At 41.9% G+C, this 23,469-nt stretch overlaps 1 protein-coding gene across 1 annotated transcript in view; it reads left to right on the forward strand.

Moving 5' to 3' along the window:
• The window catches only part of LOC309558538 (uncharacterized protein), a gene marked incomplete at its 5' end in the record, with an annotated part of 169,828 nt that overhangs the window by 27,318 nt on the left and 119,041 nt on the right, over window positions 1-23,469 (forward strand). Inside the window, 4 exons of the mRNA XM_082261617.1 lie at window positions 12,681-13,001; window positions 15,365-15,658; window positions 19,636-20,007; window positions 22,872-22,967. Coding sequence (XP_082117743.1) covers window positions 12,681-13,001; window positions 15,365-15,658; window positions 19,636-20,007; window positions 22,872-22,967 — 1,083 coding nt within the window. The remainder of the gene's footprint in view (window positions 1-12,680; window positions 13,002-15,364; window positions 15,659-19,635; window positions 20,008-22,871; window positions 22,968-23,469) is intronic.

Genomic DNA, 23,469 nt, shown 5'->3' on the forward strand with positions numbered 1-23,469 from the left:
TTAATTGACGCTAAACTGAAGATAAGGAGGATACAATTCTGTGCAAAAATATATATATTTATTAAATACTTCAGTGCAAAATAAAATGTCAAAAATATAATTGGTGATAAACTCAAAGTTTAGAGTAAAATGCAATAAAATATATCACACAGGTAATATGAGAATAAAATCAAAGAATATTATCTTAGAATAATAAGATGACCGTAACCAGTGACTTCTAGAAGATGAATAATATTCTACCAGGAAGACATAAAAGATGGCAACCAATATGACAGATTTGACACGTGACTTCTCACATCCAACAGATATTCATAATTCCAATATTTTAAATAAAGTTACATGGATATAAATTGTTATACCATGTACTGGGACTTATTAAAAGTCCAAAGATTCATGGTAAAGTAAAATTATATTTAGTCACTCTACTACAAAGAATATCATCATAATTGAACCATTTACTAAAGCCAAAATGAGTTTAAAATACCAAGATAAGACAAAATTAAACCAATCATACTGCAGTTAGAATGATTTAAATTCAAATCTTGATGCTAACAGTTGAGGTGTGAGAATGGATCAATTAGGATTATATGTATGAGGCAATTTAGAATGCATACTTTACCGAACTCTAGAATGTCTGTTGAATAGGATATTATGTTGCCCTGGCTTTCAGGATCAAATGTCACCCATCAGTGTCCCAGAGCTTCCTTGAAAGCATCTTACTCCTCTTACGATCTCTTCAATTCTCCCCTCTCTCTGTAGCTGACAAAAACTTTATGCCACCTGAAGTGTGGGCGGAGATCTCATTACCATATAATTCCTACGTCACTTAAAGGGTCTAATTCCTAATAATTAATACCTGGACCCAAAATTAAGCAATCACCAGAGGGCAGTGTCGTATTACTATTAGATTCGGGATATATAATATAATTACATTATTTTCCCACAGATAATCCTTTGACCTTAGGCTGGTGATGAGCTCTAAATTCCCAAAACTCTGTCAAATGGTTCAGACTTTGTGGAGAGAGTAGAGTATTTATGGTAACCATAAAAGCTTACAGGACCTTACATAAACATACTTTAAAATTAAGTAATTAGTTCAACTTAAGTAAAATTAGTACTTAGCAATGATATGAAACAAAATATAGTATACAAAGCATTCCTAAAAATGTGTATATATATATATATATATATATATATATATATATATATATATATATATATATACAGTAAAACCTTGGTTTGAGAGTAACTTGGTTTAAGAGCGCTTTGCAAGACAAGCAAAATTTTCAAATAAATTTTGACTTGATATACAAGCGATGTCTTGATATACAAGTAGCCTCAAGTCACAGCTGAGTATAAAAGAGAAGAGAGGCGCCTCTAAGTGTAGCAATATGGTTACATTTTATGAAGGTACAACATTTAGCAACTCACATGGTTGATGATTGGAACAGGCACATCTAAGGATGCAGGCATCCAGGCTAAAGCTGTCCACATAGACCATCCTCCGCACCGCCATCTACGTCATCCCTTCCATGCTGCCCCTCGCTTTCAGATCGCTTTACTGCTGGGTGGTCTTCCCTGGTCAGGATTACAGACTGGCAGCAGGCGGTGCAGAAGATAGTCTATGTGGACAGCTTTACCCCGGATGCCTTCATACTTAGATGTGCCTGTTTTATTCATCAACCATGTGAGTTGCTAAATGTTGTACCTTCATTAAATTGAACCATATTGCTACACTTAGAGGTGCCTCTCTTCTCTTTGATACTCTGTAGCTCCTGCTGGATATTGCTTCTAATCCCCTTGTGGAAGCGGCTATTTGGGGATGGACATTTTATGGTTATATAACCTATTGCAATGCTATAATCTTTTTATATGGACTATAAACTGAAGGACTTATGAATAAATGGTTGTGGAACGAATCATCTGAGTTTCCATTATTTCTTATGGGGAAATTCGCTTTGATATAAGAGTGCTTTGGATTACAAGCATGCTTCCGGAACGAATTATGCTCGCAATCCAAGGTTTTACTGTATATATATTATACATGTATGATAATATTGTAGCTAATATTTTCTCACACATAGTTCTAATGTTTCTTTAAAACTTATTTTAAATGAGCCCTAACAGCATATACTGAACTATTGTTCATTGTTATACACAGATAAGATTATAACACTAACATTCCTTATTATCTGGTATAGCGTCAGGCTGACTGACTCTTATCTAAAAAAAAATGTCAGAGAACTACTTATTTATGACTAAAGAAAACAGAATTTTCTGTTGAAACTATAAGACCCTCTGTAAAAGACATCTTTTTTAAAAAAAAATCTGAACTTTCATTCACCCCTAACAAAATGGATGCCAAGCTGCTCAATATTTGTATATAGAACTGAATATACAGTGCCTTGCGAAAGTATTCGGCCCCCTTGAACTTTTCGACCTTTTGCCACATTTCAGGCTTCAAACATAAAGATATAAAACTGTAATTTTTTGTGAAGAATCGACAACAAGTGGGACATAATCATGAAGTGGAACGAAATTTATTGGATATTTCAAACTTTTTTAACAAATAAAAAACTGAAAATTTGGGCGTTCAAAATTATTCAGCCCCCTTAAGTTAATACTTTGTAGTGCCACCTTTTGTTGCGATTACAGCTGTAAGTCGCTTGGGGTATGTCTCTATCAGTTTTGCACATTGAGAGACTGAAATTTTGGCCCATTCCTCCTTGCAAAACAGCTCGAGCCCAGTGAGGTTGGGTGGAAAGCGTTTGTGAACAGCAGTTTTCAGTTCTTTCCACAGATTCTCGATTGGATTTAGGTCTGGACTTTGACTTGGCCATTCTAACACCTGGATATGTTTATTTGTGAACCATTCCATTGTAGATTTTGCTTTATGTTTTGGATCATTGTCTTGTTGGAAGACAAATCTCCGTCCCAGTCTCAGGTCTTTTGCAGACTGCATCAGGTTTTCTTCCAGAATGGTCCTGTATTTGGCTCCATCCATCTTCCCATCAATTTTAACCATCTTCCCTGTCCCTTCTGAAGAAAAGCAGGCCCAAACCATGATGCTGCCACCACCATGTTTGACAGTGGGGATGGTGTGTTCAGGGTGATGAGCTGTGTTGCTTTTACGCTAAACATAACGTTTTGCATTGTTGCCAAAAAGTTTGATTTTGGTTTCATCTGACCAGAGCACCTTCTTCCACATGTTTGGTGTGTCTCCCAGGTGGCTTGTGGCAAACTTTAAACAAAACTTTTTATGGATATCTTTAAGAAATGGCTTTCTTCTTGCCACTCTTCCATAAAGGCCAGATTTGTGCAGTATACGACTGATTGTTGTCCTATGGACAGAGTCTCCCACCTCAGCTGTAGATCTCTGCAGTTCATCCAGAGTGATCATGGGCCTCTTGGCTGCATCTCTGATCAGTCTTCTCCTTGTATGAGCTGAAAGTTTAGAGGGACGGCCAGTTCTTCGTAGATTTGCAGTGGTCTGATACTCCCATTTCAATATTATCGCTTGCACAGTGCTCCTTGGGATGTTTAAAGCTTGGGAAATCTTTTTGTATCCAAATCCGGCTTTAAACTTCTCCACAACAGTATCTCGGACCTGCCTGGTGTGTTCCTTGTTCTTCATGATGCTCTCTGCGCTTTAAATGTCCGGACCTCTGAAACTATCACAGTGCAGGTGCAATTATACGGAGACTTGATTACACACAGGTGGATTCTATTTATCATCATTAGTCATTTAGGTCAACATTGGATCATTCAGAGTTCCTCACTGAACTTCTGGAGAGAGTTTGCTGCACTGAAAGTAAAGGGGCTGAATAATTTTGCACGCCCAATTTATCAGTTTTTTATTTGTTAACAAAGTTTGAAATATCCAATAAATTTCATTCCACTTCATGATTGTGTCCCACTTGTTGTTGATTCTTCATAAAAAAAATACAGTTTTATATCTTTATGTTTGAAGCCTGAAATGTGGCAAAAGGTCGAAAAGTTCAAGGGGGCCAAATACTTTAGCAAGGCACTGTATATGGCCTTTATATCATTCCATTTTTCTTTCTCCTCAATAATCCTGACAATACCTTTTGTGCAAAACAATCAAAATACGCTTATTGCGATTTTTTTATTTACCAAAAATATGTAGCAGAAAAAAAATTGGCCTAAAATGTTAAAAAAATTTAGATTTTTAAAAAAATGTTTTGGAATGTTATGTAGCAGAATGTGAAAAATTTTGATTTTTTTTCAGAATTGTCGCTTTTTTTTTTTTATAGCGCAAAAAAAAATAAAATTGTACAGGTGATCAAATACCACGAAAAGAAACCTCGATTTGTGGAAAAAAAATAATGTAAATTTAGTTTGGGTACAGGGTCACACAACCACGCAATTAACAGTTAAAGTTACGCAGTGCCAAGTTGAAAAAAGTGGCCTGGTCATTAATGGGGCAAATCCTTCCGGTCTTAAAGAGGAAGTAAAGTCACTCAAAAAAAAACGAGAAAAAAAAGCCCTGTAAAGAGAAAGGCATATTGAGCTAGTATGCATCGCATACTAGCTCATTATGAAGTACTCACCTTAAATCGAAGCCCCCGCCGTGCTGCCCCCTCAGCGACAGGACAGCCGACATGTCCGGCCGTCCTGCTTCCGGGTTCGCATCCTACGGCCATCTGATTGGCCGGAGGCGCGATTACATCACTCCCGCGGGTGCGCGCGGGAGCCGCCGTTCACGGCATAGGACTCTGAAGGAACGGCACGGGTGGCCGTTCCTTCAGAGCGCATGCGCCGATGATGTCATCGGCAGTATGCACTCTAAATATCTCCTAAACGGTGCATGTTTATGAGATATTTATAGCACCTATAGGTAAGCCTTTATATAGGCTTACCTATAGGTAAAAGTTTGTGAAGTGGGTTTACAACCTCTTTAAAGTAGTTAATGCTAAAAAAAATATGAGAAGAAAAGTAAGTAAAAATAAATAAAGTTTTTGTCTGTTGTAATCAGTGCTTTAAAAAAAAGTAGTTTTGCTGAAACAATAGTTGTTATAAATGGTATTCTATAATTTGTTCCATTTAAAATTACTCTAAAATAATATTTTTGCTATAAAGCTTGACAAATTTATTTGCATGTTCTTATTTATGTGACACTGAAAAAAATAACAAAAAGATAAGTAATGATGGTAAAAAAAAGGGAAAATAGGTAAAAATAAATACATAAATAAATAAAAGTTAGAACAAAAGTAAAAAATAGGATATGAAAAAAAACGGAAAATTTATATCAATACTTACCGTAATTTTCCTTTCCTGATGGACTCCATGGCAGCACACGTATGGGTAGGCTCCGCCTCCTCTCCTACCCTATAGGACCCCACTCCCATAAATCTTTGCTCCATACCAGGAGCCGTGTTCCATAACTAGAACTACTCCAGCAGATGGGAGGGGACTCCTGCTGCCATGGAGTCCATCAGGAAAGGAAAATTACGGTAAGTATTGATATAAATTTTCCGTTTTCCTGACAGACTCCATGGCAGCACACGTATGGGAAATAACTAGCCATACACACCCGGGCGGGTAACTGCTGGTTTAACAGAAAAAGGTTTAATTTGCACCGTCAACAGACAAGACTTTTAAACCAAAGTTGACCGAAGATAAAGAAGCCGGTTAAACACAGTAATGCGACATAAAGGTATGAATTGATGACCAAGAAGCCGCTCTGCAAATCACGTCAGGAGCTACATGAAGAGAAGCTGCCCACGACGTAGAGATCCCTCTAGTGGAATGAGCTGTCACCACCTCTGGAGGAGCCAGTCCCTTGGCTTTATATGCCCACTGGATGGTCTGAACTATCCAACTTGCTATAGATCTTGAGGAAGCTTGTTTGCCCTTGTTTTTTCCACAGATGAGGACAAAAAGATGGTCTGACTGGCGGAAAGGAGCTGTAGTCTCCAGATATAACCGAAGAGTTTCCCCCACGTCCAAAGGATGGACAGAATTTTCATCTTGAGATTTGAACGTGGGTAGGACAATTTCCTGGTTGACATGGAATACCGACATTACTTTCGGATTGGAGCCAAGCATCGGAACCAATACTACCCGATCAGGGAAAAACGTAAGGAATGGTTCCTTGTAACCCAAGGCACCGAGTTCAGAAACCCGTTTGGCCGAAGTAATAGCCACCAGAAAGGCTGTTTTCATGGAGATGTTTTTAAGGAAGAATGGATCCTTCTGATTCAAGGTAAGTGAGGAAAGAAACTCCAAGACCGTAGGAAGATCCCACTTAGGGAACCTGGGCTTTCTAGGAGGTCTTAACCTAGTAGCGCCTCTGAAGAACTGGCGAACCAGGGAGTGTTTTGCCCATGCAGTCCCAGTGAAGGCCGAAATGGCTGAAATTTGGACCCGAAGGGAGCTTACTGCCAATGACAGGTCCAGACCGGACTGGAGGAAGCCCAAAATATCCTGGATTCCTGGGTCAGAGACAGAGCTAGATCTGCTATCCACATAATCCTTAAACTTGGACCAGATTTTTTCATAGACCTTGTTCGTGCCGGGTCTTCTGGCACTCATCATTGTAGCGATTGCCTCGTTTGGACAACCGAGCGCTTTCAATCTTTCCCTCTCAACAGCCATGCCATGAGATGAAGCTGTGCTGGGCAGGGGTGAAGAATAGGCCCTTGGGACAGAAGGTCCGGCCTGACTGGCAGAGGTATCGGGTCCCGACAGCTCAGCTGGAGCAACAGAGGAAACCACGGTCTCTTTGGCCAGAAGGGAAGAATCGCTATGATCTGCACTCTCTCTGTCCTGAGTCTGTGAAGAAACTTGAAGATGACTGGCACTGGAGGAAACGCATAGGCCGTTTGAAAATTCCAATGATCCGTCAGGGCGTCTACCCCGTAGGCCTGGGGATAACGCCACCTCGTGTAGAATCTCTCCAGTTTGGCATTGCTTGGAGATGCGAACAGATCTACCTCTGGATGGTAACCTAGAGACATGATCCATATGAAGGTCTCTGGATGGAGTGACCACTCGTTGTTGTCCAGAGCAGACCTCGAGAGGAAGTCTGCCTGGACGTTCTGGGCACCCGGAAGATAGGCGGCTGACAAGTTGGACAGATGTCTTTGAGCCCAATCCATAATAGGTTTCACTTCTTTCAGAAGAGAAGGACTGCGGGTGCCCCCTTGTCTCTTGATGTAGGCGACGGCTGTCGTATTGTCCAGTCTTAGGAGGACCGAGGCATCGGTCGCCAGATGCTGAAAGGCCTGGAGAGCACAGAACGCTGCCCGAAGCTCCAGCACATTCGAGACCACCCCGTATGTAGGGAAGTCCCATCTGCCCTGGGCCACCTCCGACAGGCAATGCGCTCCCCATCCCGTCCTGCTGGCGTCCGAGGTCATGACCAACCAGGACGCTGGAACGATTGAATGGCAGTTTAAAAGATTCTTTCGCTGAAGCCACCAGGTTAAGCTGTCCTTCATGGACGTAGTTATCCGAATGAGGACTTCTGGATTCTCGAAATTCCATTGTTGGAGGAATCCCATCTGAAAGGGCCTCATCTTCCACTGTGCCCACTTCACCATGGGAGCCGTGGAAACCATGGTCCCAATTATCTTCATGCACTGGGACGCCCGGAGATGAGAGGCTGATAATGCCGGACGAATCCTGTTGCGAATTGTCGGAATCTTCTCTAATGGAAGGGAGATAGTGCCTCTGGAAGTGTTGAAGAGGGCCCCTAGGAAGACCAACGACTTCGTGGGTTCCAGATGACTTTTTTCCAAATTCAGGAGCCACCCGAACTCTTGAAGGGTGGAAATTACTTGAGATCTGTGAAGCAGAATTTGATCCTGATGTTCTGACAGAAGGAGCAAGTCGTCCAAGTAATGGTAAAGACGAATCCCTTTTGCTCTGATCAGGGCTACTACAGCCAGTAAGATTTTGGAAAAGATTCGAGGTGATGTGGTAAGCCCGAAAGGGAGACAGGTAAATTGAAGATGCACCTGACCCACTGCGAATCGGAGAAATTTTTGCATTTCTGCTGTGACTGGGACGTGAAAGTAGGCATCTTTCAAGTCTGTGGATATCATCCAATCCTCTGGCTGTACCACTTGCCGAATTGTAAAAAGTGTTTCCATCCTGAACCTCTCTTTCTTGATGAAGGTGTTTAGGTGTGTTAGGTCTATAACCGGCCTCCAAGAGCCGCTTTTCTTCAAGACCATGAAGAGCGGAGAGTAGATGCCTTGGAACCGTTCCTCGGTTGGGACAGGCACTGCCGCACCCTGGGCAACCAGGGATTCTACATAAGTAAGAAGAGTTGACTTCTTCTCTTCTGAACGGGGTAAGGCCGTAGGAATGAAGCGAAGAATGGGGCTTCTGTCAAAAATCCACACATGTCCGTGTGATACGGTTCTGACGGCCCATTGATCTTCGATCGAGGCTGCCCAGACGTGCGCAAACTGAAGCAAGCGTGCGCCTACCCGCACCGTCTGGACAGGTTCGATGTCAAAAAGACTTCGTCGCCTCTCGGCTTGCTGAAGATTTTCCTTTGGAGAACTTCTGCCCTGTAGACTGAGGGCGCTTCCAGTTCTTCCTGAACTCACGACCGGGCCTGTAAAAACGGGCCTCTCTGGCACGATCAGGATTTTGTCTGTTTTGAGGTCTTCTCTGATCTATCAACCGGCGATCCTGGGGAAGGAAACCAGATTTACCACCAGTGGCACGGGTAATAGCACTGTCCAGTTTATTACCAAAGAGGGAGGAACCCTCAAAGGGAATTTTGCACCAGGCCTGCTTAGAGGCAGGGTCGGCCAGCCAGGGGCGCAACCACAAGGCGCGTTTGGCCGTGACAGAGGACAGCATGACCCGCGCCGCCAAGCGGATTATATCAATGGATGCCTCACCCAAGAAAGCCGTTGCCAGTCTCAACTCCTGAATGGCTGAACTCCTGGCCACCTCTTCGGAGACACTCTGAAGTGTAGCCTCCACGCTGTCTACCCAGGCTTCCATTGCCTTGGATGTGGCTGCCAAAGCCAGAGCCGGCTTACACGCCATACCTGCGGAGAGATAAATCTTCTTAAGATCTGTGTCAATCCGCCTGTCAAGAGCGTCTTTGAATGAGACTGAGTCTTCCAATGGTAAGGTTACGTGTTTCACCAACCTCATCAAGGCCGCATCCACCGTGGGAGCGGAGTCTAGATGTTTCACCTTATCATCCTTAAAGGGATACATTCTGGAGACCTTAGATGACAAAGAGTTTCTCTTTTCAACTCCCTGCCACTCGTCTGTAATAATTTCTCCCAATTCCCCTAGGAGGGGAAAATGGGAACGCTCTTTTTTGAGATGTTTGAAGTATTTCTTCTGTTTAGCTGGGGACTCAGCTGGATCTTCCCATTTTAATGCCTCCTTAACCGCCTTAACTAGCGGTGGGACCATAGCAAGTTCAAAACCTACATTCTGGTCTACCAAATCATCTTCACTGTCTGTAGAATCTTCTGACAGACGACTTGGTTGGGAAGTACCTGGCTCCACTTCATCCCTTGGGAGGAAACCAGGAGCCTCTGAAGAGTGACCCGAAAGCCTGCTCGAATCCCAATCTCTAAGGGATTCTTTTACAATCCGCCTGACCATAGCCTCCACTGGTTGTGCAGTGTCTTGCTTTTCCCTCAAAACCCTGGAATAACAGGTATCACATAGGGATCTATCCTCAGGGATATGGGCTCGACAGCCCCAGCATGATTTCCCTGAACTGCGGTCAGAATGGCGGGATTGCCGCGGAGCGACTGAACTGGAAGTGTGCTCATGTCGTTTAGACCTGGAGCTAGACCTATGACCAGACTTTGATGAAGAATGCCGATGGGCTGAAGGAGAACGATCCTTTGATCCAGAAATAGGGCGTTGGTCAGACCTAAAAGGGCTAAATAGGGAAAGAAAAACACACTTAGGCTCCATTCCACCAGCCAACGCAAGCAGGTAAGGGTTAAGAAAAACTAGCTCACCTGTTGCGCAGGGACTGGCCACCGGGGGGTGGTGAAGCATCCATTTGCAGATAGAAGCAAAAGCCTGCACAGGAAGAAAGTAAGCATACATGTACTGACTTTCGTCTCCACACCAACCCTTTTACCCCAAATGGCACCTGGATCAAAGCATGACTCACCGCTGAAGAGCAGAGAAACAGCACGGGGAAGCCACCGCAACGCCCGCAGACATCCCATTGTAAACAGGAATGACAGCTGCTTAAATCTCCCGGGCGCCGCAAAGCCACGCCCCAAACGACGCAATATCGTCATAGGAGATCGGGAGCGATGCGCGCGCATGCGCAGACGATACCAGGGCCAAGCCTCATCCTGGACAACCAATTGAAGGTCCAGCGAGGCAGGGGAGGAGCCTAAGCGACGATCTGGAACGCAGGAGCGCTCCACCGCACAAACAGGAAATGCAATGAAACCAAAAGAAAGTTTTATACTTTACCACCATGACGATAAACGAACAGTCTCAGGCCTGGATGAATTCATGCGTGTGTGACAGGGCACCAGGGCCTATCCGCTCAATAGCAAGGACGTAATGGCCATCAATGCAGCCCACCTCTCATTCAGGATTTACGGCATCTTCAGCATTTTAAAATAATATTGCCCGGGTCCACCCGATAAATATCGAGATTGCTGGACATAAAACAGGAGGCATCCGACATCAACAAGGTCCACACGCCACCAGCTCGCCTGAAACCGATAGACGTCCTATAAGGTAAGACTTCCTTCTCGCAGGAGGAGGACGAAAAAGGAACACGGCTCCTGGTATGGAGCAAAGATTTATGGGAGTGGGGTCCTATAGGGTAGGAGAGGAGGCGGAGCCTACCCATACGTGTGCTGCCATGGAGTCTGTCAGGAAAAAAAAAATAGGATATGAAAAAAAGTCAGCAGGAATGTAAAAGAGGGAAGAAAAAGAGGGAAGGGAGAAGGCAAGGAAGCAGTTAATTAATTTGATTAGAATCAATTAAGGTTTATAGGGGGTCAAATACATTTTATTGAAAAAAATTGATGTTATGTGCAGATTAAAGTCACTCGTTTGATTTACATATGAATAAGTTGGTAAATGCAAGGAAACAATACATCGCTACATTGTAGTTACTCCCTGACTTTTTGCATTGTATTTACTCACAGATATTTTATACTTATGTTGCATTATGTTTTTCTTTCTTCTTTTTCATCTGAACTAGTATGTTCCTGGAGTTTATGTACATTTACTTACATGCAATATTTTTTTTTATATGACATTCCTTTTTCACCATATATCATATAATGAAGTCCTATTTTTATTGCGACAATTTCATGTCATGTGTATTTGTAGATTCATGTTCTGTTCAGGTGACACTAATGCAAAACACCACCAAATTGGTTAATTGTACCAATTAGACCTGCTAATTTTCCTTTGGGTGGAGTCTTTGCTTAGGAATAAATATTTTGTCATTTTGGTTTACTGTATATTAGCTACGACTAAGGCTCTTTGCCGAAAAGCGTCAGCGCTATCTTTTTATTGTCACTCCGCTGTAGCCAAATAAAGTACACTTCAAGAGTTTTCAGTGTCGCCGGCTCTTTCTATGTTTGTATGCTGATTTAGTGTGCAAGGACACTCTGAGCCACAGCGCCTGGGAGAGGATCTCATTATTGGACTGGGTTACTCCTGTGGAGAGCGCTGCCCTTATTTCTATCTTCCACCGTGTGACGCTGTATCCAAATAAAATGTCTTTTTTTTCCCAATGGGGCTTTCTTTTGGTGGTATTTGATCACCTCTGCATTTTTTATTTGTTGTGCTATAAACGAAAAAAGTCTGAAAATTTTTTTACTTTCTGCTTTAAAACAAATCCAATAAATACAATTTGTAGAAAATCGAATTTCTTCATCAGTTTAGGGCAATGTATATTCTGCTACATATTTTTGGTAAAAAAAAAAATCCCAATAAGCATTCAGTATATTGATTGGTTTGCACAAAAGTTATAATGTCTACAAACTATGGGATATTTTCATGTACAGTATCCCACAAAAGTAAATATTTTATCATATCTTTTCATGTGACAACACTGAAGAAATGACACTTTGCTACAATGTAAAGTAGTGAGTGTACAGCTTGTATAACAGTGTAAATTTGCTGTCACCTCAAAATAACTCAACACACAGCCATTAATGTCTAAACCGCTGGCAACAAAAATGTTAGAAACCTTGCGCTCCTCCTCCTTCAGTTTGAGGATGCTCCACAGATGCTCAATAGGGTTTAGGTCTGGAGACATGCTTGGCAAGTTCACCACCTTTACCCTCAGCTTCTTTAGCAAGGCAGTGGTCATCTTGGAGGTGTGTTTGGGGTCATTTTCATGTTGGAATTATGCCCTGTGGCCCAGTCTCCAGAGGGAGGGGATCATGCTCTGCTTCAGTATGTCACAATATAATAAAATATTTACAAAAATGTGAGGAGTCTACTCACTTTTATGAGATACTGTGTATGTGTGTGTGTGTGTGTGTGTGTGTGTGTATCATTTTTTTTTTATTCATGTATGTAAACCCTAACTAGGTACTTCTCGTATATTTTCCCTCAGCTACTCAATCTAAAACTAACAATACTTGACTGTACATATACTTGTGAACATATATAATTACATTAATGTGGTATTCTTAATTACAATTAACTTTTAATTTTTTTCATTACTGCAGCAGACATGCCAACCTTCAGTATCAACAACATATACGGTCCCCAGACATGGTTCAATGGGGAAAAAGTCACTTTGTACTGTGGTGCCTCATACTGTATGGAGAACACCCAGGCCATATGGAGCGTGAAAGAAGCAGGAGGAACTCTTTATAATATATTAGAACTCCCATCGGGGGAAGAAGCAAAAGGTGGTCTTCAGCATTCTGGATATGTGGCTCACAGAGAGAAAACTGAAAAATCTGATAAAGAAGGTCTACAAGATTTCACCTCTTCTCTGACTTTCACACCTTCCATCACTAAACACCAAAATGTTACCATAGCTTGTAAGATAGTGGATTCTGATAAAAAAATCAAGGAAAAGACCTTTTATTGCAAAAATCTTTTTGGTGAGATATCCCACTTTTTATTGTTTATTTTGTTCCTACTCATTTTTATGCTAAATTGTGTAAGTCTGGGGGGTAAGCACATTACTGTAGACCTAGCTTGCAGCTTGGTATCGTCCCTGAGTGTTTCCTCTTGGTTTTCATATATGTTTGGATGAGAGAGGTTAAGGCAAGCACTGGTAGTCAAGCTTATCTAAGGGAAATCAAAGTTCCATGGAACTCCAGGGTTCCTCCAGAGGTTGCTAGTGTTGCTCATAGTTCCTTGAGCAATGGGCAGTTTTTTTCTCCTAGATAAGTAACCACTTATATCAATGATTTTTTTAGCCATATGTAAGGGGAATTCTTCCCACTTACCAGCTGCTGCGTTCAAGATGGAAAAGCGGGAAGAGGGGTGGTTAAATTGTCATATTTACTCGCCCCTTCCTTTTGTGAATCAACACAGTGAGTGATGATCGGTACTCATCACTCACTGTATTCATTCATAACTGAAGCTTAATAAACTGTGTTTACGCTTCAGTTTGTGAATGAACAGGAGCCTCTGTACAGAGCTTTCTGTTCATTTACTGCCCAGTGCAGCTAAGGCTGCAAAGAGAGGGATGGTAGAATCTGTGTACTCAGTCCCTTTCTCTGTCTCAAAAGTGAGACATCAGGGGTATATTTAGATTCCTGGTATTTCACCAAAGCCCCCCCAACTGCATTGTTATTGTGATAAATTCAAAATAATTACAAAATTGTAAAAAAAAGTAAAATTTTGTAAACAAATAAATAAAAGGACTCATTCACACAGGTTCTCTGGCAAATGTATAACCCCACTGCCTCATTACACACTGCCATTGAGTGGCAGCTAAGCTCAACTCAAATTTTCAATGCTGTGTGCCGTCCGTCACGATGTGCCCCATCGTGTGGCCGGTGGACGGTTGGGGACAGTGAAATGCACCTTCGTCTGGGCAGACAAAAACTCTTGCAGTGGCGCTGGTTATAGTATTTATTAGCAAGGGTTCCCTGAGACTAAAAAGTTATTTCAATGGTTCCTCCAGGATAAAACATTTTAGGAGGACATAGTCCATAGTCCATCTTGGGAGCAAGCAAGAGAGGGTGGCTACATTCCTAAATAGAGTGGGATCATAGAGAATGAAAATAGCCGAAAAAATGAATTTGGAGATTTAGAGGAGGTTGAGAGCAAAAGAAGAGACTTTTTTGAGTTAAAGTACTAATAAAACTAAAAGGCAAAAATCTTTTTTTTTACTTTGGATAGATTGGAGAGAGGGTAGAATCCCTGTCAGGTTTTTATTGTGGTCTGTGTCCCCATTAGGGAGATTCACCCTTTCTGTTTGTTTGGGGGGCTTTCCTCTGACTTCCTGTTTTAAAGTGTAAGTCCAGACAAAACCTAACTAACGCTAAACATGCTCTCTGTCACATTCTAACCCTAATCTATCTAACCCTGTAAAGCAAAAATTGTTGCACCTACCTATTCTGCAGCTGATCCAGTCCTGTCTCCAGCGGCGGAAGCTCTGTGCAGGAGAGGACCGACAACGGTTTTGAAATGTCTGGGAAATGACGTCACCAATAGACTTACTATGGGGCTTCCATTGTCGGCTGCTTTTCCTGCACCCGCCTCTACACTGAAGCTGCTGCTGGCAGCTGATACTGGGACTGGACTGATAGGGTAAAAAAATAGGTAAGTATTGCCATTTTTGCTTTACAGGGTTAGATAGATTAGTCTTAGAATGTGGCAGAGGGCAAGTTTAGCTTTAGTTAGGTTTTGCCTGGACTTCTACAATAACTATGTGGCAGGAAGTGATGGGAAATCTCCCCAATGGCACACAGATGGCAAAAAAACTGACAAGGGTTATAACCCTTTTGTACTCTATAATTACTCAATATGAAAAAAAAGTTTCTGGTTCCAAAACCCTAGGTAGCAAGAGCAAAACATACATTTTAAAGTTTTTTTTTTTTTTTTTTTAAGCCTGTTTTCCTTTAACTACAATAAAAGGATTTTTATATAATTTTAATGTATGGACATATGGTAGGTCAATGACAGATTTTAAAGGGGATGACCCAAACAGAGCACATAACTATTTCTGAAAATTAGTATACTGCACAGTCAAGGGAGGTCTGTTTTTTTTTTTTTTTAAGTCCACGCATTTAAGTCCATGCACTACTAAAGCTTGATGACCCTACATCAAAAAAACAAAGTATAGTGGTATCTTCCCATATGTATCAGGTTTTAGAAGGACATTTACTAGAGAAAAGGGGTTATATTGCATTGTGATTGGAAACATTTCTTGTTCTTTTTCTTCCAGCAAAGCCCAAAGTGTCTGGTCTTATAAAACTGTCTTTGACTGATTCTGAGGAGGTGTTGTGCTTGCTGGATATAGAAAAATTTTACCCTGGTAATATCCAGATCAAATGGAATGACAAGGAGACTTCAGATCCTGGCAAAATATCTCAAAACAATGACAGCACATATACAATTAACAGTAAATTAAAAGTTCCTGGGAGCTTCTTCAGTGATCAAAACACTGCAGTGAAGGTGTCCTGGAAACATGACTCCATGGAGGACTGGGAGAGCAGAGAGCTGTCTGTGCTGGATAAAGGTACCAAGATTGATCAGATCCAGAATTTACTAAATGGAAATGAACCGGGATTGTGTGGTGAATAATTATACAATCATATGAGAAGCTTTAGGATTATTCAGTCATTGACCTTGCTAAGGTAAAACCATTAGGGCTAACTGACATATCAGTTAGTTTACCTTAAAGCGGAGTTCCACCCAAAACTGGAACTTCCGCTTTAGGTATTCTAACCCCCTGACATGCCACATTTGGCATGTCATTTTTTTTTGGGGGGGAGCGGGTACCTAGTTTTGACAGGTACCAGCTCCCACTTCTGCTCGGAGCGCCGCGGCGCCCTGAACGGAAGTTCTCCTCTCCCCCTCCCTCCCTGCAATCTTCTGGGACATGCGCAGTGGGTACCCGGCTGTGAAGCCGCAAACTGTCACAGCCGGGTGCCCATAGCAGTGATGCCGGCGCCGAGGGAGAGGATCGAGGCTTTGGGCGGCCGCATCGCTGGACCGTTGGACAGGTGAGTGAAATGGCTGGAACTCCGCTTTAAGTTAGCAAGAACTACTGTTCTTTGCCATTGCAGGTAATGGGACAGTTCAGATACCGGCAGTTACATTTAAAGTGCTGTGTTGGGAAGCATTCATGTTCAAGCAGTAGAGGGGTCCAAAGGGTCCTGCATGGCACGGAAATGTTGTACCCTACCGCTGTGACATACAGTGAGGATCGAAAGTTTGGGCACCCCAGGTAAAAATTTGTATTAATGTGCATAAAGAAGCCAAGGAAAAGATGGAAAAATCTCCAAAAGGCATCAAATTACAGAATAGACATTCTTATAATATGTCAACAAAAGTTAGATTTTATTTCCATCATTTACACTTTCAAAATAACAGAAAACAAAAAAATGGTGTCTGCAAAAGTTTGGGCACCCTGCAGAGTTAAAATCTTGTACTGCCCCCTTTTGCAAGTATCACAGCTTGTAAACGCTTTTTGTAGCCAGCCAAGAGTCTTTCAATTCTTGTTTGAGGTATCTTTGCCCATTCTTCCTTACAAAAGTCTTCCAGTTCTTTGAGATTTCTGGGCTGTCTGTCACGCACTGCTCTTTTAAGATCTATCCATAGATTTTCAATTATTTTGAGGTCAGGAGATTGTGAAGGCCATGGCAAAACCTTCAGTTTACCCCTCTTGGTGTAATCCCCCGTGGATTTCGAGTTGTGTTAAGGATCATTATCCATTTGTAGAAGCCATCCTCTCTTTAACTTCAGCTTTATCACAGATGGCATCAAGTTACCATCCAAAATTTGCTGAAATTTTATTGAATCCATTTTTCCTTCTACTGGTGAGATGTTCCCTGTGCCACTGGCTGCAATACAACCCCAAAGCATGATTGATCCACCCCCATGCTTAACAGTTGGACAGAGGTTCTTTTCATTAAATTCTGTGCCCCTTTGCTCATTCCGGCCAAAAAGTTAAATTTTAACCTCATTGGTCCACAGAACTTGTTTCCAAAATGCATCAGGCTTGTCTATATGTTCAATTGTATATATAGCTGCGCTGAGTATTGTCAAGTTCCAACCATGTAAATAAATAACAACAAATAGCAGCTACACTAGTCCTATACTGATAATATGTAAGCAAAATGGATAAAAGTATGTAGCGCTTAATCAAGATTTAAAAATTCCATAGACAATCCATACAGGAAAAAATATCCAGAGATCCCCGTGGAAGAGTGTAACCACACAGCAACCAACACTGAATAGGAGGGTGAAGCAGATCCGCCACCAAGTAAAGTGCCAAAACACGCTTACCAGATGGATGTGATAGACAAGCATTCAGGCTATAGCCATGGCAAACTGTATGTCACAATCACAGGGTCGCCATCCCAATCCACTTCTCAGATGAAGGTCTCATAGATAAAGGTCAGATATCACATCGGAAACCGCTCATAAAAGAAAAATAATACCCCTCATGGTGTAGTATGTAAGCTTCAATCATTTATTAGAATATTGGAAAACAACTCACATTATAGCAGGGGGTTATGAGCATACAAACGCCGATCAGCGTGGCTCCGGATCTAACTGATCCAGATCTAAATGATTGAAGCTTACATACCACACCATGAGGGGTATTACTTTTCTTTTATGAGCGGTTTCCGATGTGATATCTGACCTTTATCTATGAGACCTTCATCTGAGAAGTGGATTGGGATGGCGACCCTGTGATTGTGACATACAGTTTGCCATGGCTATAGCCTGAATGCTTGTTTATCATATCCGTCTGGTAAGCGTGTTTTGGCACTTTACTTGGTGGCGGATCTGCCTTCCATTTGTTAACTTGGAACCCGCACTAGTTCAGAGACTGCATGGTCACTGACAGTGCTAATTTCACACTAACAATCAAGAAGCACTCTGATTGGTTCCTGATAATGTGATGATTATGATAGCCAATCACAGTGATCACATGGATTTGTTTACAATACAAACCTGCCAACTCAGCTGTCACCGTGCAGAGAAAGGCACACTGACAGCAACAGCCTGCAAAACCGTATCATATATTCACTTTCCTTGTATTTCACTTATTTCTAGCCTAATCCTATTAGTCTGAATGACACTGAGGAGAATATCCAATTGCCTGTTGGGGGATTAAGAAGGATTATTTTCCCCCTGCTGTACCAAATTGGATCATGCTTTATTGGAGTTTTTGTTTTCCTTCCTCTGGATAAACTGTGGGTATAGGATTGTATATATGGAGGTTTTCTACTTTGAAGATCCCCACACATTCACTTCCTTGAATTCTGTGACATGTAGTCACCATGCCCTGCGAATAGGCACTACTGTGTCACACATTTCACAGAGCCTGCCTTGTGAACTACAAAGTATTAGGGGGAGGGGTTTTTAGGAGGCGGAGTCAGTACAGGGATCACTGCTTGCAGGCAGCAGGGTACCATGGGATATGTAGACTTTACAAATGGAGGAGAGGCTGAGAAGCATGCAGGGAATCCAGGACGTTGTGGTAAGAGATAGCCAGCAGACAGGCAGTCACCACACTCCAACCTCCACAGCATTATTTTTAAAACATTAAACATTTACTGACAGAGCACATTTTTTACTGACAATCTGAAAAATACCAGAACTCATAGCAAAAACTAAGACAATTGATATTTAAACAGTATACACACAATATGGAAACATTGCTAATACCCGTAACAAGTAATTTGCCTGGTTTATATTTAAAAAGTCAACCAAGCATGAAAAATTATCAACCCCTTGTATTTACAGAAAAGAGAGGAGGAGACTAGTTCCCCAACTTAAAAGTCTCCATGGAATAGGGGGACGTAGGACGTTCTAGGTCCCAGAAAGTCCTATGTCCCCCTATTCCTTGGAGACTTTTAAGTTGGGGAACTAATCTCCTCCTCTCTTTTCTGTATAATACCTCTGTATGTTGGTACCAGTACCTGGTTTCTACTTATTGGCTCTTCCAATTCCCTTGTATTTACAGACAGTTCTAAAAATCCCAGATTTTTTAGAAACTGTCCATACATTTACTGACGGTTAGCAACCCTGTCACAACATGAAAGGAGACTTTTCAAGTCATCTTATATTGGATTGTCAAATATAAATATTGTTTGTATTATTAAAATGCTGATGTTATAAAATGAAAGTGACCATGTGGAACTCCTTTTAAAGTGATGTACAAATTGTTACACAATAATTAAAAAAATTATATATAATAAGCTGTTACAATGTAAATGTTCAAATATTTTTCTACATTTGAAGGCTTTTAATAATAAAAAAGAAAACAAGCTGCCTCTAGGTTCCTTGTAATGCTTATCATAAGTTTAAAAACCAAGGCATATGGTGACATGATTGCTGCTAAAATATACACAGAGTTAAAAAATGAGAGAAGCAATATTACAGTGCCAGCAATTCACTGATCAATTTTACCTGCTGGTTCCACCATTTGTTTGTCTGATAATGAAATCGGTAATTATATTTTTTCTTTCTGTTGCACAGAGTTTCCATGGAAGCCAGAGGTACGGGATATTCCAGTTCCCAATCTTTTCAATGGAAATACAGCAACGCTGAAGTGTGAGGTGTCCAATGTATTTCCCAGAGCCCTGAGTGTGAAATGGCTGAGGAAGGAGAAGGACAGTGAACAATTATTCCCTCTGTCCCAGAATGATGGGTACAATATCTCAGAACTTATACCACAGAGGCAGAAAGATAACACATTCACATACAAAGCATGTTTAAAATTTAAGCCATCCATCGCAGATGAGGGGGAAGAGTTTATCTGCAGGATGGAGCATCCATCTTTGAAGGAACCAGTGGAGAAGAGCACAGGACCTCTTACTATAAAAGGTGCCTCAAAACTGCCAGAAATGTGTAACTGTTCAGCATATGAAGGTGGACCATGGGTAGCTAAGGGCTTTTGTTGGCGCCAGACCTGCCAGCCATAGATAGTTCAAAATCAACACTGGTGCAGCAGGGACCGGCTTAGATTCAAACCGCGTCCTGTAGGGCAGGCTGAATGTACCCAAGTTGATCGATCAACTTGGGTACCACGAGTTTGTCGGATTTTCATGCGATTATTGCTAGCGCCAGCCTTTGATGCGCCTACCAATAAACTCTGGATGCCAGAGAATGTCATGAAACAATGGAAGAAGGACCAGACCAAATGATGAGTTCAAATTAACCACTCAGCCCCGGAAGGATTTGCCCCCTTAATGACCAGGCCATTTTTTGCGATTTGGCACTGTTATTTTAAATAGAATTGATGTCCCTTTCCCCCCACAAATAGAGCTTTCTTTTGGTGGTATTTGATCACCATGCGATTTTTATTTTATGCACTATAAACAAAAAAAGAGAGACATTTCTGGAAAAAAAAAAAGCAATATTGTTCACATTCTGCTATATAACATTCCCAAAAAAAAAATCAAAAAATCTAAATTTTTCATAATTTTAGGCCAATTTGTATTCTGCTACATATTTTTGGTGAAAAGTCATCTTATATTGGTCTCACACTGGATCACACTGGATCCCAATAAGCGTATTTTTTCATTGGTTTGCGCAAAAGCTATCACGTCTACAAACTAGGGGAAATATTTATGTCATTTTTATTTATTTATATTTTTTAATAGTAATGGCGGCGATCTGTGACAGATCAGACCCCTAACTGACATTTTTTACACTTTTGCGGGGACCAGTGTCATTACTACAGTAATCGGGGCTAAAAATATGCACTGTTACTGTACTAATGACACTGGCAGGGAAGGGGTTAACCTAGGGGTGATCAAAGAGTTAATAGTGAGCCTAGGGGAGTGTTTACAAACTGTGGGGGGGAGGGGCTTGTGAAATGACGATAGGATCACAGGCGTTCTATCGTCATGTCAGAGAGAAGAACAGTTGGCTGTGTTTACAACAGCCGACTGTCCTTCTCTCTCAGCGGGGAGCGATTGCGGGTGGCCGGCGGCAATAGCAGCCACCGGCCCTGTGCATTGGCAACCCCACTGCCTAGTGGGGGCGGGAGCGCACTGGCAGCGGCGCGTGCTCGCCCTCCAGCACCAAGCGCGCGACAGATGAAGTACTACGTCAGTTCGCACAGGAGGGGCTGCCTGCCACAGTAAAAATGCGGCGGGAGGTCCGAAACCAGTTAATTGCACATAGCTGTCTGTCTAATGCTGACTTTCCACAGATCATGAAAGAGCAGAGTGATGAACGGGTTGTATCCTACTTCCCTTTCATTGCCTCTTCCTAGGCTGGGGGCAGGTACAGGGCCAGGCTGTATTTCTTACCTGCCATTTAGCTTCTAGTGGGGTTCTCAGGGAGGCAGGGATGCTGAATTGGCACTTTTAATAACCAAACTGGGATACTTTGAAAAGCTGTTGGCTATTCTCTAAAAGAAAAATTAAAAACCCCCAAAACAATTCAGTTAACTGCTGCATGACATACAGTGTGGGCACTAAAGCTGGCATGCTCTAATCCATGCACTAATAGATTTTTGAATAAACATTCCTACCAACATTCCTACAAAAATTCTCAGGACATTTGAAAACATGACACATTTTGTTGGAACGTACTTCAAAATGTCATTTGCTTTGAACATTTGATTTTGGAGTCAAGCGAGTTTCCTGAACGAAAACAACATTCACTGTTAGAAAATTGATTGACAAAAATTTTCCATCATGCTTCCTTGAATGTTCTCACCAATGTGGTAAAAAATGAAACAAAATTCTACCTCCTAGCACAAAATCCTCCCCCCAATGCCCCCTACTAGCACAAGTATTTATTCCAAGCAATTCCCCTCCTAGCACAAATCCCTCCTCACCAGAATCACCCCTTTCTAGCGCAAATCCCCCATCCTAGCACAAATCCTCTCCCTGCTATATTTCCCCTCTTAGCACAAATCTCACAAAATTCAGATTTTCAGCACAAATGTCCGCCTTACAAACGTCCCCCCTCCTAGTATAATTCCTCTTTCCCCACCATCCTCCCTCCTAGCACAAACCCCCCTCAAATCACCCCTCCTAGCACAAATCCCTCCCCCACAAATCAACCCCCTTGAACAAATCCCCCCCCCCCCATTTCCCCTCAAAGAACACATCTTCTCCCCACAAAATTTCCCCTCGCAGAAGAAATACACCTCCCCAAAATCTTCCCCCCAGCACAAACCCTCTCCCCCCCCAATCCCCTCTTCTACCACAAATCCCATCCACATACCTTTTCTATAATAAATCCCCTCCAATCCCCCACTCTACCTAATACAGACTGCCTGAAGAAAACTATGGTGGGGGGAGGTGTGGAGACAAGACCAGTCACCCCGCACAAGGAGAGAGCAGCAGTGAGCGGTCTTTATTCCAAGAAGTCTCACACTGGATTACTGCACAGATCTGGGAGAAATACACAAAGCACACCGAGATTCAGGAAAAATATGGAGTACATGACGCTTAGTATGTAAGCTTTAAGAGTTCCAGAAGTGAAGAACATTGTGTGTTATTGACTGTTGAACATTGTGTGTTATTGGCTGTTATGTATGGGAGGTGTCTATCTTCAGCCTACATTACATGTGTTTTATGGCCCATTGTGCATGACAGTTCTGAATTTTCATTTTCCCAGTAATATTCCTTACTTCATACCAGTATATAAGCTGTAAAGCCGTGTTACTCTTTTCTTGTTATGTTATTTGTGTATGGTATGTAATGTCAAACTGTAATTTTATTTATAAGGTGTTTATGTGATTTGTTGGACAGATATAGCCATACCTCCATCTGAAAAGCAAGATACCCCTCAACACAGAGCACAAGATGCCTCCGTGACTGACTCAGCTGTTATACTTCCACCTATAGGTAAGTGTTGTCACTGCCATTACTCATTCACCAGCCACTTCAATACAGCATCTTTAAATGGATGAGTTAAAAGAATCCAGAGCAAAGAAAATATCTACTCATGTTAAAGTGTTACTAAATCCAGGAGCCTGCATTCATTATATCTGCTCTCCCACAGTACACAGAACATGGAAATGCAATTATTTTAGTAAATATAAACTGCTAAATATCTTTTCTCATCAGCAGTTTATAGCAGTCTTGTGACTTCTATCAGTGTCTGGCTGAGCTCTGCTTAAAGCTTGTAGGAGGATTTTACATTCTCCTCTGACTGTCCTATGAGGCTGCATGACCTCTGACTTTGTCTGGACAGTGCTGATTGGCCCTGTGCTAATCACATTTACTCTCCCCAAAAAAAAAAAAAACTCTCTAGCAATACACACCAAACTGAGCATGTGAAGAGTGCCTCCAATTGTCTGTTCTATCAGCAGATTGATTGGGGACAGTGAAAAAGGGGAGGATCAGA

Source organism: Pelophylax lessonae, assembly GCF_965119305.1.
Source record: "Pelophylax lessonae genome assembly, chromosome: 6".
NCBI classification, from domain to species: Eukaryota; Metazoa; Chordata; class Amphibia; order Anura; family Ranidae; genus Pelophylax; species Pelophylax lessonae.